The sequence below is a fragment of the Perca flavescens genome, chromosome 24 (assembly GCF_004354835.1).
Source record: "Perca flavescens isolate YP-PL-M2 chromosome 24, PFLA_1.0, whole genome shotgun sequence".
NCBI classification, from domain to species: domain Eukaryota; kingdom Metazoa; phylum Chordata; class Actinopteri; order Perciformes; family Percidae; genus Perca; species Perca flavescens.
In genome coordinates, this window is record NC_041354.1 from 2,328,964 (window position 1) to 2,343,789 (window position 14,826).

A 14,826-nucleotide genomic window follows, 5' to 3' on the forward strand; every position below is an offset into this window, starting at 1 on the left:
GGTCCAGATCATGTTGTAAGTTTAATGATTAACCAAAAAGGGCATAAACTCAATTAAGGTTTGAGGTCAGTGGATTCAAATTATCAGCTGTGTGTGTGTATAAATGCCAACTGTTTGATGGTAATGGAATTGCTTTAAACAGTTGAGTTTATAAAGCATGCATTATGCTAATAACCTTTTTTAACTTTATTCTCTCTCCGTCTCTGTCTCTAGGTATCTGTTTGCCCTGCAGATTAAACACGACCTGGCATGCGGGCATCTCATCTGTAATGACACCAGCGCTGCTCTCATGGTCTCCCACATCATTCAGTGTAAGTGCATAACACACACGTGTAGTTTTTTTAATCCATCGCGGATGCTGTCTGTGAAAGAGAGAGGAAAAAAAACACTTTCTTGTTATCATAACTTTTTATAACTCATTGCTGTTCTCACAGTTTCCTCTCACGCGCCAGGTGACAAATATCACGCTGTAAATGCTAGCATTACTGCTAAATAAAGCCATAACACACAATTATTGTATGAATAACAAAAACCCATCACTTTAACAGCTTGAAGAAGCTGGCAATTTTAGGTTTTCCATGTCTGAAAATTAACTTTAGTCTCATTGTGGGACCCAATTTAATGAAAAAGCACATGGAAGACTGACTATAAATCACCCATATATACCCTTTGGGGGTCTTTCAGCTGCACTTACTATGGCTTTTTTGTCTCTAGTTTAATTTTAAACCAGTTTAGTTGAATACGTATAACACTAATGGGAAGAGGATCTCATCATCTTTTGTTAGGATTCAAGTTTGCTCCAGCAGGACAGATGCTTGCCAGCATGACACCATGATCCCAGTTCGTATGTTGCCCTCCTGTCCCTCTTTCTTTATTCCATTGTCTTTCCAGTTACATAAAGCATCAGTGGTCCCCTATATTTAGGTATTTGAATTAAAGGAACACTTTATTTCAATCGCCCGGGCACCTGCTCGTCAAGCTATATGTCTTCATTGCAGCGGGCGTTGCTGTTCAGCACCATATGTGAAGGATGTAGAATTTATGGATTCAATTTCAGTCTTGCAGACAGCGGCGGGGCTACTACACACACACAGCATGCTGTAGAATATGACTTGGTTGCCGTGGTAACCGTCAGTGCTGTGGCCTGTATTTGCACCTGCGGGTGGTGGTACAGTACACTGAGGGTTTATTATTGCTGGTATTGAACAGATGGAGAGGCACGCATCAGCACACTTCATCTGATCTACAGCAGACTAGATTAGGGCGGGATATTAATAAAATAACTATGTTTTCCTTATTATGTTGTATATGGTTAGATTCATGCTATCTTCATCTTGGCCATTTCCTCTTTTCCTCAGCACTCTGCATCTTTATTTAATCCTCCCATCCCCCCTGTGATTTCTCTCTTTTCTTCTCACCATTCTGCCACCTCTCCTCACTCTCCTTTTTTCTCCCTCCATCAGCCGAGATAGGAGAATTTGATGAAACCCAGAGCTGGCAGCACCTCCTTCACAATAAGTACCTGCCCGACCAGGACGCCATCAGAGACAAGATCACTGACTGCCACCGCAAGCATGTGTGAGTTATCACACACACGTCCACACATGCATTTACTCTATTTTCAGTACAGGTTCTCATGGACACACGTTCGGTTTTTAGAAGATAAAAGGAGGGCGCTCTACATGGTGGTGACCACAGCAATGGTATTAGGTTAAAGTAGCAAATGGATCGCTATACAAAACGTTCAATTTATACTATAATGTATGGAAAATCGCTTGTTTTATATGACCAAGATTGCAAAAGCCAAAGTTGGTAATTTAACTATGACATAAAACTGGGAAAAGCAACAAATAACTCACTTTTGAGAAGTTGGAATTGGCAAATATTTGGCTTTTTTTGTACAATTGTTTTTATTTTGACTCGCCGCTAATGCATAGAATACAGTGTACTTCTAAATAAATGCACTCCTTTGAATATTCATTTTACATGAAAAACTAATAATCTAGTTACACAATTCCATTAGCAGCACTGTTTACCTGTAAATAGCTGGTCAAGATTATCCTTGCTTGAAAAACAATAATGCGCTCAACTTTAGTAGCTAACTTGTGTAGCGTTAAGCTTCAAGGTTTTAAGATCAATTGTTTTTCACACACACACACACACACACACACACACACACACACACACACACACACACACACACACACTTCCACGGCAAGTCTCACACACACAGAGATGTTTATCCCTTTATTCAAATGTGCGTTCACAAACACACCCATTACACAATTACACCCAACCCATAAGTCTCTCTCCTGCAGAGATGTTTATCTCTTCAACCACAACTGCTCACACACACACACACACACACACACACACACACACACACACACACACACACACACTTTTAATCTCTCCCCCGCAGAGGTGGCTATCTGCAAACATACCACATTGCACTCCCTCTGTGCCCCTGCGACCACACATTGACCCAGCATACCTCTCTTCTCATTTACATTGTAGCTGTGCTTTACAGCCGCTGTTACACCGCTGTTTGCAAACACATGACAAATGTATTTCCTTGTTTTTCTGGACATGCAAATTTCCCTAAAACCTGTCCCTAACCACATATAGGAGCTGAAAACCAAACCACTGACTTGTAGATTATTTGTCACGGTCACACTGTGAACCACATACTCTTTCTGTGGGCTCCTGCTCCCCCCCTCCTCTCTAATCCCTCAGCCTCCCTTAGCCGACGAAGGAAGGAAGTGGCTAATTCAGCAGCTCATACAGGAAACAGGAAGCTATTTTCAGATTTGTGAGGAAACAAACTTCTTTTGTGGCAGATTTTTTTTTTTTTCGCCCACAGTGGGTATTGCCATCTGATCCTATGGTTTGTTGATTTTACACTCGCAATAAATCTGCAGTAGAAACCTGGAATGGGTCATGTCTAACAGCTGGTACATACAGTATAGACAGTGACACTGGGGGAGGGATAAATGGAGGAAAGTGCTCTCAAAATCCATAATGTTGTTGCCATGGTAACAGTCCCCGGTGCCCACCTTTATCTGTGGAGACACTTTAAAAAGAAAGTATGATTTTATTTTGTCTTTCTTCAGCTTGAGGAAGCTGCCGATTGATGATGTTGATTGATGGATAATTAATGGATTGATTGATCACTCTCCTCCACAGTGGGCAGACTCCTGCAGAGTCCGACTACCAGCTGCTGGAAATCGCTCGGCGCTTGGAGATGTACGGTGTCCGTCTGCACCCAGCCAAGGACCGAGAGGGTACTAAACTCAGTCTGGCTGTGGCGCACATTGGTGTGCTAGTTTTCCAGGTAAAACCATCAAAATCAGACCTAACAACCTACCTAAAATCTGTAATTGGTTTTGCTGAAATATGAGTTCCAGAGTCAAAAACAAGGCTGCATATCGAGATTGGAGATTTGAGCTGTAAATTCCTTAAATGTTTTCTGGAAGAAGGTCATGTTTAGTATTTTGTAGAGATGTTTTTGTGGTGTGCTAATTTCCCTTGAATTCTGCTGTTTGGGTGGAGTGTGACCGTTATTAACCTCTTCTTTGTTTGCACAAATCATTTTGAAGATATTCTTGTGGTTTGGCACCTCACTGATAAGCCTCCTCTCACTCCACAACTGTGAAACCTTTTGATTAATTAGGGGAGAAGAATGTGAACGTGTGCTTGTGTTTTTGGATAAGATGTAGAGAAAACTAGGAAGTAAATCTATATGTTGTGTCTTGGATTTATAGGAAATAAATAATACACATTTGGGATATGGAGATTATATTATTGTATGCTTAGAAGTTGTCCGATTGAAAATTCCAGCAGGAGTGAAGCTGAGACAAAACACTTTGATGTTTATTCTCCATTGAGAATTTGTCCAAGTAATGTCCAAGTCTTTCATGAATATTGATCTGCTTCTCATAATGTCTTTATTCAGGGGTACACAAAAATTAATGCCTTCAACTGGTCCAAGGTTCGCAAGCTCAGCTTCAAACGCAAACGGTTCCTAATCAAGCTGAGAGCAGACCCCGCTGTGAGTCCATATAACACCTCCCCTATCCTTTACTTATTTCTTCTGTCCGTCCTGCATTTCTCCTTCCCTCCATCCATACTTACAGTCTATCTGCCTCTGCGTCTTGCAGCAGAATGCCCACCATGACACGCTGGAGTTTGCCATGGCCAGCAGGGATTGCTGTAAAATCTTCTGGAAAATCTGTGTAGAGTATCATGCCTTCTTCAGGCTCTTCGAGGAGCCCAAGCCCAAACCCAAGCCCATCCTCTTCACCAGAGGATCCTCATTCCGGTTCAGGTAAGGAGAGGACAGAAATTGAAATGATAGAAAACTACTGCATTTGCATTTGTGTTTAAATTGTTTCTTGCTTGTCTCTTTTGTACCTGCAGCGGTCGAACCCAGAAGCAGATCATCGATTATGTGAAAGACTCGGAGCTGAAGAAAGTCCCATTTGAAAGGTGAAGCTCTCTCATTTGTTTAGAATACTTCAACAACAGAAACCAATCACATTTCTGTTTTCCTGCTTAGTTGCACATATGGTTTGACCTCATCGGTTCCCTCCCCTCTTTTCAGGAAGCACAGTAAGATCCTGTCCAATAGCGGCGTCCAGTCGTCGTCTTTCGGATGGCAAGTGCCAAGAGAGGTAATACACACACACACACACACACACACACACACACACACACACACCCACCTTTATTCACTTGTTGTACACATTTACAGACTCTATGTGTCTTTTTTTTATTACTTCTCTTTCTCTCTTAAATCTGGAGCTGCTCTGTGGCCAAAAGTACAAAGCTGTTTTTGTACCAAAGCAGCCCCAGCGAGCAAGTGTGTTTGAATGTTTTCTTTCTCTTTTCCCTCTTTATTCAAAGTCTGGAATTCAGTTTAATGAGCCCAGTTGAATAGGACTTTAAAAAGCTTCTCCTCAGCTGTCTCCTTTTGTCTTCCTTGACTCGTCGCTCTTCTTCTTCCCTTTACTCATTTGCAGAGTGCCATGTGTGTCCAGGTAGCCGACCAGCCTGACTCAACCAGACTGGGCCAGCGAGCTGAATGTAATGGTTCAGAGGAGCCGCCGGCAGCCACATCAACCACCAACGGCTTCCATGATATACCGGCAGCGCCCGGCTCAGACCCGACTCAGTCCCGACAGAACCACCATGGCACGGGATCAGCACCAGATCCGCAGTTCCTCAACCCAGGTCCATCCTGCAGGGCAAACAAAGGCAGCAGCTCTTCTATTCCTTACATAGACTGCAGCGACATAGACAGTGAATGTGATGTGACAAAGAACAACCGGGCTCCCAGGGGCCACAGCGGTGCAAATGACAGCAATGCGGATGAGCCTTTTGTGTATAATAATAAGCATGGGGGTAGCAGTCGCAATGGGGGGCAAGCTGGGAGTCTGTTCGGGGATGTCAATGGGTTCTACCACACCAATCACCAGGGGCTGATGCAGCAGCATCAACAGCAGGGTATCATAGGGCTGCAGCAGCAGCAGCAAGGTATGCTGGGTAACAGAAGCGCTGTAGATCAGTCACCGGTGTCTAACAAGTTTAATGTGAGTCACGCGCTAACCGATGATGAAGTTTTGCCCAATGGGGGTTCATTTCATGGCCGCCTTCCGCTCCACAGCACGCTGCTGGATGAAATCTTTCAGGGTCGAGACAAGCCAGGCGCAGTAGTAGGGCGACCGTTAGGAACCGGGACTCGTAGTCAGTGCTCCAGCCCGGTGATCAGCAGCTTCCACCACCGCACAAACTCCGTCAGTCACGCTGAGATGACAAACAGTCACGGTCAGCAGCGCTCCGGCCCACGTTGGGATGACGGCGGGCATTATTTCAGTAAACGTCCAGGAGTATTCCCAGTGGAAACTCCCACTCTCCCGCCGCCATCCCAGCCACCAAACCACTACGGCAGCTACTCCCCGATCACCTCCAACAACACGCCGCCACATTTCGCCAAACCCTATCACAGCAACAACATGCGAAATCGCTCCGATACCGATCCGTTCATTCTCAGCCAGCTGACATCCACCCCCGTCCACCAACATGACCCTCAGCGCTCCGGGTTCCACGCCCAAGCCCCGTGTTCTGCCCCGATGGAGCGAAGAATGATTCTCGCAAACGGCAATCACGCGGGGAACCCTGCAGTTCCAAGTCAGGCACGGTCCAACACGGTGCAGCGGTTGTTCAGTCGTCAGGGAAAGCCCGGTAACAACCCGACATGCAACAACAATCAAAACCAGCCGGTCCAAATGATTGACGGATCTACCAGCAGCGGCAGCGACTCCAGCGACACGGAGTCGGACACTGGTAGTAGCGCGTACAGCCAGCCTTTAATGTACGGCAACCCTGCTGCTGTCAGTTCCATGAATTCGGTGAACTCGAACGGCGTGAACTCGTCCCCGCTGCCTCGTAGCAAGTTCTCCTTCGGGAGTCTCCAGCTGGCGGAGGGGAACGATGGTGAAGGGGAGGAGGAGGAAGGGTACTACCGCTTTAACGAGGAAGACATAGGAGGGCGGGTTTTTAGCTGTTGAAGGGTTAAGATATGCGAGTAGTTTGGTCTCACATTAGGCGTTATAATGCACAATAAATATAATCTTATATCTGTAAGGATTGTAACATCTAAATGTAGTGTTATACAGATAAACTACTGTGTAAAACCTAATCGGCCAGCTACATTAATAGATGAAGTACACATTTGTAAATCGCGGTGTTGTAGCCTGTTTACACTAGGTTAGCTTTGGTATAAACAAACACACATTTTCAGCAAAGTTTCTAACATATTTGTTAGACACATATTTATATGGAAATCAACATTTCTGACATATTTGTGTTTTTTTTTAAACTGTGAATAGAAACATCTGCCCTACTTTTACACAAATCGATAATATGTCCATTGTTTTTTAAATCCCACAATCCTCATTTGTATATAGAGTTTTGGATGCAAACTACTGACTTTAGTCTAACTTTATACAAAGTCAACATTTTAGCTGGCTATTTGTTAAAGGGAGAACCATTCCTAAAAGCCTGGAGGCACTTCAGACAGTTTTGTGTAAAGCTAAAGAATCAGTCTACTCTGGGTAACCTTCCTTACAATGTGCCATAACTTAAAAACTGTATATTCAGTGTCATCGTACGTGGAGATGAAACATACAGATTATGTAGGGAAGTTAAGAAATCTAAAGGAATTACCTTCACACGTAGAATCATACATTTTGTGGGGAAGATTATTTCTGCAATTCGCTCGTTTTATTATTGTTTACGTACACCTATTCCATTAAGGAGGAATTAAAATTCTGCTGATTGTAGCTCACCTTTTGTAAACGCTTGTTGTTGAGATATTAAGGTGTTGAAGCAAGAGATGAATACGTTTTAAGGTGGCACCTGTTCTGAAAGCTGTTGAGTTGACCAGGATCTGCTGCCTCTCTTGGTCATTATCCCCCTATAGAACTCTTGTCTGTTGTAATACTGTGTCGTGTCCTAATGTAGCATTTTCTGTAAATCACACTTTTATAATTCCACTGTCGTCAGGTGCAATAGGAGGGCTTAAAGATGATAGTTGGAGGTCTTTAATGGATTTCAATGGAGGTTTAAAGGGGGAAACAGTTTTACGTCAGACGTTATATACAGATTGTGGTTTTTTTGGATTGTGTTTAACCACAAGGATAACACGGATTGTCGAACTGAGAGATATTCCTCTTAATTGTACAGTATATCTGAATGTTGTTGGTTAACGATGGATTGTAGAGTAATACACTTGACTTGGTAGTAAAATGTGTAAGTTGTGGGAGGAATTCTGTAGCTAGCAGCTGCTCTGCCTTTCTCATTCGGTTTTGGCCCGAGCTAATTTTCTTCGGAGCACTTTTCATGCTTTCATTCGATTTCTGTCTGTCTGTTGTGGGCAACTTGCACTGTAATTTGAATGTTTGTGGTAGCAATGTTTTGTAGTAGTTCTCTTTTGTATTTACAATTAGTGGAGCATCAGTTAATACGTTAGGGAGAGTATGAAGACCCTAACCTTTTTTATATTTTTATTATGAATAACTGAAGCTCGATGCGTTTCTACATTTCTACTGAAGATGCATTCTGTTGGCTGGTCATGGGCTTTCTTTCGATCGTTATTTTTTCTTTCTTTCTTACGCACACAATAAGCAATAATCAAACCTGCCAACCATCGTCCTTAAGGCTGTGACCATCCACAGCTGTCTGCTTTGCTTGGCTCGGCCCCTGGCATGCACCCCAACCACACACAGAAAGGGTAGCTCACTGTTATCTTCCACTTTCCGAATGCTCTTCTGTTACAATGCTGTTTATTGAAGGTGTGCTGGCACTCCATTCCAATCACTGTCATTTGCTGGCTGTCTGCTCACAGCAACACATGCTTTTGTGTTTTCTGTAGCTACTAGCAATTCAATATGTATTGTTAATTAGCATACACTGGAACTAAAGATGTATGAATGATTGACTCACAGTGCATAAAAGCACCAATTTAAACTGTACATATTTAGAATTAATTTCAGGAAACTATTAGAAATCTGAGCTAGATTTCTAATTTCAGAGTTACCTTCTTAGCTACTTTTCCAATGCTATGCTATAACTCAAGGAGCCTAGGCGCTCCCTAAAACAGTGATTTAAAGGGTTTAATCTACGAAGTGACTTAACATGGACTTAATGTCATCAGCATCTCATCACGTGTAGTCACCTTCTAAAGCCAAACAACCTTTTCTTTCCTCAGAGCTTCTTCCTGATACAAAATGTCCATGCTTCATGCTTTGTAAATGCACTGTTTTTAAAGCATGTTGGTGGGAACCGTTTTCTTTTCCTTGACTCTGAGTGCATGTTAACCAGGCGAGCAATGTCCCTGCTTTTTCTGTCCTGCTCTGTTTTTTGCTCACTTTGTCACTCGGTGTTTCTATCACGGGGCTCAAAAAATGGTTTCAAATGTTTGAGAAGCATTAGGTGCAGTAGAACACAAACGTAAAAACTCTGGGATATCACAGCTTTCATGCCTTTATTTTTGTTATGACACCGTCATGATTAATTTACCACGCCCTGTCTTTTTCAAACATTCAGAAACCATTTGTGTTTTGACCCAGGTTTCCTCACTGCGCACAAGGACAAAACTGGGCCGACTCAATTCCAGTGCTTTCTTTAACGGAGAGGGAGAGGGCGAAGGTAGACAGACACAAGTAAAGTTAAGCTTAATGCAAACGTAAGTGCAAAAACAAAGATATCTTTGAAAGACATGTTGTAAAGTGTGAAAGTCTGAGTATTGTCAAAGGATGTACACACACACACATACATACATACATACATGAACGCTGGAGTTGAGTCGTCTTCAGTTAGCCCTCCGTCACCAGTTAGCCCTTGCAAGTCAATTCCATTGAGGCTTTTTGTAATCTTAATGTACTGTACATACAGTAACAATCTGATAGATTGTGATTTTGTACTCATATTGTAATTTGTATGTTAATCAGAGCCAAATTTAGTAGATTTGCTTCAAAACGAAAAAGTACAATGATTGTAGTTTGTTCTGCGGTATACACGCTGTGATGATGTGATCATATTTGACTGATATCGGGCTGCTTAAAGCAAATAGTTCAACTTTTTGGAAAAATGCACTTATTTGATTTTTTTTTTGCCAAGAAACCGAACAAGCATATTTCCCAAAATCTCAAACTATTTTACTTTTTAATTTAGATCATTTAAATGGTGTAAGGTGCCGTTTTAGCATCACATCTGTGATTCTTTTTTTCTGTTTAAATAACACACTTTTTACTGACTGACTTCTTTCGCAGGGATAAACCGGCTTTCTGGCTATTCAAATTTTCGGATTTGAAGATTGGTGGCAGTTTTGCAACATCTCTAAAGCATACAATCCCAATAAATACTGAACATGCAAAGGTGTAAAAACTGCTGTCAATCTAGCTTAAGAAGTGCCTAAAAGTCTTTTTATTCTTTACAAAAGAAAGGCATTTAAATGATACTTTTTCCTTAAACACGCACACTCTCTATATGGCCTAAAGATGCACTGACTCACTGGTTTTCTTTTATTTTGTCACGCTCTTGTCACACTTTGTATTCCTGCACACCTGTCCTTTTTTATTTTCATGACAAAACACCCACTGGTTTTTATTTCTTGTGACTTCTTTGAGGTTTTATTTCTTTATACCCTTCATCTCTCTTTTTAACACTGTAACTGTGTGCACTAGTGTCAATAAAAAACGACCTTGTATGTTCAAAGAAAAGGGACTCCAGAATTTTCTATAGATTGAATCGACATCCGACCGCCCCACCCCTCAAACACCCATCCACATACACTCAACCTGCTTTAGTTGGGACCCCTATGTGTCTTGTGTTGTGGTAGCTAGCCTGTAGAGTAGAGGTTGTTGCATGTGCACACGTGATTTGACCCGTGTCTGTCAGTGTTTCGTGTGTTTTTTTGTCGTGGTAGTTTGTTTTTCTGTATGGTGGCACGTTCTTTTATAGCACCCGTCACAGATCTGCACTGTGGTTGCCATGGTTTTACCATCCACTGTGGTGTATAACAGTGGACTCTTTGGAAACTTTGCACCTGGGCAAGTATACAGTCAACTTAGTAACGTGTAGTAAACCTTTGTAGTGACTCTAGCTGTAGTGAAAACTTTTGATTCTTCTGTCCGGATGATGATATTTCCCCAAAAAGTTGCCAGAAATAGATTTCAACTACAATCATACCAGACTCCTTTTTAGGCGTCATCCCAACTAGCAAGACTATCGCACATCTATAGAAGATCATATCTATAGAGCATTTTAAGGGAAATGGAAAAGTTAATAAACTATTGATAGATTGTTCAAATGTAGCAGTGATATGTTTTCTACCAGGGCTAAAACGATTGATTAATTGATTAATCGATTAGTCGAAAGAGAGTTTATCTTAACAGCTTTTTTTTATATAATGCGTGCCCGCATTATTTGTCTTTTTACCCTTATAATGCACAGATATGTCTTGCAAATAAACTGACTTGTATAATCAGTAGCTCCTTACTAACGTCTACTTAACAGTTATTTTTTCCTTCTTTTGATCCTTTTTTTTAAAACTTTTTTTACTATTTCTTTAACCACATTTTAGATGATAATAATCCAAATAGAGTAGATGTAGCCTCCTTCTGAGTTGAGTGATTGTAGCATTTCTGTCATGTTGCGCCCTGACTGAACATGACAGCTGGGTCCTGACCCATAGTGTAAGACTGATTTGTGTAGCATTGTCTATCTTTGAAATTCATCGCCACACATGTTGGTTACATTTAGAGGAATCATTTGGGGAATATTTTAAGCTTCTAAATGCAGGGTGAATGTAGAAGCCTTTTTTTCTCCACTGAGAAGTGCAAGAATGCAAATGTCCCTAGAAGAATTAAATGATAAAGAAGAGTATTGCGTTTCATGAATCTGTTTTTAACTCCCTTATCCTCTCCTACCATCTTCTCCCTTATCTCACTCTTTGTTCTATCCTTGTCCCCGTCTCCCTCTGCTTTCCATTTTCCTATTTTCCTCTCCTCCCCCAGAAAGTCCCGGTTCAGAGGACTCTCCGGAGGGAAGTCCCCATGTGGTCGTTAACGGCAGTGGCTCGGTAAATGGACGGGGGACGGGCAGCATCGGTGTCCTGGGTCAGAGTCCTGACGGACGGCTGCTATCACCTCTCACCAGCCCGCTGCTCACTGATGCTGGATGTGTCCGCCACGATGACGAAGACGAGGCTAGGAGGAAGGTAGACATGAAGACAAGGGAGAGTGTGGATGGAAAATTTGATTTTGTGTAAAATATCTAAAGAATCCAATAAGGGATTTATCAGTGGATTTGTGAATTGATCTCATCTTTCTGTTTGTGTCCAGAAGTTTCCCACAGACAAGGCCTACTTCATAGCCAAGGAACTGTTGACCACAGAGCGGACCTACCTCAAAGACCTGCAGGTCATCACAGAGGTAAGTTCTATAGTTTCCATATTTTCTTTAGGTGATGTACTTGAGTCTGTTGCCATGTTGATGCTAAATGCAAGGCCAATCTCAGCTGGCTGAGAGACCGAAATCTTTTAAAAGCCATCCATGCTCAGACCAGGAGCTAGTCTGGCCAAGTGTAAACACATTCCCTAACTCCTACAGCCCCAGAGAGAGAGAGAGTAAACCCAGCTTGTTCTGTTTAAAGCTGTGTTACTGGAATAGTGAGCCAACCCTGGTTGTTTCAGCTTTCAGAGTCTGACATTTTGAGACCTTTTGAGCTGAAGTTGGTCTTTTAAAAGCTTATGTGTTGGGACAGTGAGTCATTATTGGTTTGCGCTGGAATCAGGATGTTAATTTGATGTTTTTACAGCCTACATGTTGGTAAAGTGAAACCAAAATCTCAAGCTGATGGTCCTTTCTGTCATAGACATGAATATTACATTGGGATACTAGAGCTGTTTCAGCTCTCTGTTCCAGTATTTTTAATCCCCATCCCGAAAATGGGCTTAGATGTGCATTTAGTTTGGCCCGAGACTGAAGACTGAGGTTCAACATCTGAGGCTTTATGAGCATTTGTCTTGTGCAGGACAGATGACATCATCCCAGTGAGCATATTTAAGTTACTTGTGTTTTCTAAATGACACTCTCTCTTTGGTTTGTCACAAGAAATCAATGCATGTGTTAGAATTTACATCCTTTTTAAGCCGCCAAGCATTGTATCTCGTTTCTTTAAGACGACACAGACTATTAGCTCCGGGCCCTTGAGTTTACAAGTAAAACCACTAAAACCAACACAGGGGAAAAACACTCTCTGCATGCATAAATACAACATCTGCATCTTAAATCCTGGGCTGAAAGTGTAGCTGACTGTTGGTCAGACTGTGTCTTTGCCATTTATGTGATTCAACTTTACGGTCTGTCTGTAACAAATGAGTGGAAAATGTGCAGCGGGAATGTAATGAGTAGAAATACTAGTTAGGAAAAGACAGGTTCAAGCCCTTACAGCAGCAAGCACCTGCCTGCATCACCTTTAATATTTTGAAGCGGACTTCTGACCTCGCTGTGCTGTGGAGTGAAAAAATATCATATTTCCACTCTCTTGGGTCTTTTTCTCCCTCTCAGCTGTTTTTCTTCCCAACAGTAGTTTCCACCCCTCTTTCATGTGGGAGGAAGGCGTGCGCTGGCGCTTTTTTAAAACCTCTTAAATATGTTCTTTGGTCTGGCACCGCTCAGACCTGAGATCCCACACCCTTCCCTCCCTCCCTCCCTCCCTCCCTCCCTCCCACGAGTCCTTCTGCGAAACAGCTGGCCAACCTCCTGTCTGCACGAGCTGTCATAATTGTGTGTGATTTACTCTGAAGGGAAATAGAACACCTTTGTGCCAGGGGTTGTAGTGCACTCGCCCAGTGAGCCAGGAGGGTGTGTGTGTGTGTGTGTGTGTGTGTGTGTGTGTGTGTGTGTGTGTGTGTGTGTGTGAGCTAGCTGATGGTTAGCCTCACTGCAATCAAATGTCATTGTGCTTTCAAGTCAAATCACTCGTTCTGACCTGCCGACCTCCTATCCAGGAGTCTGTTGGGATCATACATGTATTGTGTGTGTGTGGTGCCTCACATATGTCACTTGTAATCACCGTCAGTGTCTGCTGTATTTACGGTGTTCATTTGTTTTAAAGCATACTGTTAATTATGGATTATTCTGACAATTGTTTTATAGTGAAAACCCTGCTTTTATAATTTCTTAAAGTCCTGAGAGCAGTCTTCAAATGGCTTTTTTTTTCCGACCAACAGTCCAAAACCCCCCAAAATAAAATTTTTTATTATTAGATAAGACAAAGAGAAGCAGCAAATCCTCACAAATGAGAGGCTGGACCGAGAATTATTGGCAGTTTTGCTGAAAGGAAATTATTTAAACAATTAATTGATTACCAAAATAGTTGTATGTTAATTTTTCTGCCGATCAACTAATTGCTTTGGCTTTAACCTTAAACTTGTTCGATGCTTCACTGTAGAGCCACTTGCGTATTACTTCCCTTAAAGGTCCCATGGCATGACAAATTCACTTTATGAGGTTTTTCAACATTAATATGAGTTCTACTTGCCTGCCTATGGTCCCCAAGTGGCTAGCCCTGGGTATCCTGCTCTGCCTTTGAGAAAAAGTAAGCTCAGATGGGCCGATCTGGAATCTTCTCCTTATGAGGTCATAAGGAGCAAGGTTACCTCCCCTTTGTCTGCTTTGCCCACCCAGAGAATTTGGCCCACACATGATAGAGAGAGACATCATGGCGAATATGAATGGCAGATAGGACTTTTTTATCTTTATTTTGCAAGTCATGCATGTTTTCTTTTTCTTTCTTCCAAATGCCAACATTTGTAATCAATGTTGTAAATGTGACTGTATGTGTGTGTGTTTGTAGTCCTTCCAGAGCGTTGCAGGGAAAGATGAGGCCTTCCCAGACTCCGTTAAGAATCTGATCTCTGCCAGCTACGATCCGGTCTACAAGTTCCACCAGGGATTCCTCAAAGAGGTGGAGCAGCGGCTGGCACAGTGGTCAGTATCTGTCTGTTCCCCATTCAGAAAACTGAAGTTTGGTACAGAACATGATTACTGACTTGAGCATTTGGCTCACAATGCATCTACAAAGCAAAGTATCTACATTTAAATGCACCTACATATCATACATACATATAAAAGCATTTAAAAACATACAACTCAAGCTTTTTTAAATCAAGGATGCAAAAAACTTCTATAAAGAAGGACAAACAAGGTTATATAATGTGGGAACTCCTTATGGGAATCTTGTCTGTGTTATTTCTGT

General features: G+C 42.1%; 1 protein-coding gene across 4 annotated transcripts in view; it reads left to right on the top strand.

Annotated features, from left to right (window-relative positions):
- LOC114550972 (FERM, ARHGEF and pleckstrin domain-containing protein 1) overlaps positions 1 to 14,826 on the top strand; it is a 58,716-nt gene that overhangs the window by 33,456 nt on the left and 10,434 nt on the right. For 2 of the 4 annotated variants that reach the window (XM_028572013.1, XM_028572012.1), the window contains exons 7-17: positions 214 to 311; positions 1,464 to 1,578; positions 3,187 to 3,334; positions 3,956 to 4,051; positions 4,161 to 4,327; positions 4,420 to 4,488; positions 4,604 to 4,673; positions 5,022 to 5,232; positions 11,580 to 11,782; positions 11,907 to 11,996; positions 14,425 to 14,558. In XM_028572013.1, coding sequence (XP_028427814.1) covers positions 214 to 311; positions 1,464 to 1,578; positions 3,187 to 3,334; positions 3,956 to 4,051; positions 4,161 to 4,327; positions 4,420 to 4,488; positions 4,604 to 4,673; positions 5,022 to 5,232; positions 11,580 to 11,782; positions 11,907 to 11,996; positions 14,425 to 14,558 — 1,401 coding nt within the window. The remainder of the gene's footprint in view (positions 1 to 213; positions 312 to 1,463; positions 1,579 to 3,186; positions 3,335 to 3,955; positions 4,052 to 4,160; positions 4,328 to 4,419; positions 4,489 to 4,603; positions 4,674 to 5,021; positions 5,233 to 11,579; positions 11,783 to 11,906; positions 11,997 to 14,424; positions 14,559 to 14,826) is intronic. The other 2 variants (XM_028572016.1, XM_028572015.1) reach the window with 2 other exon arrangements.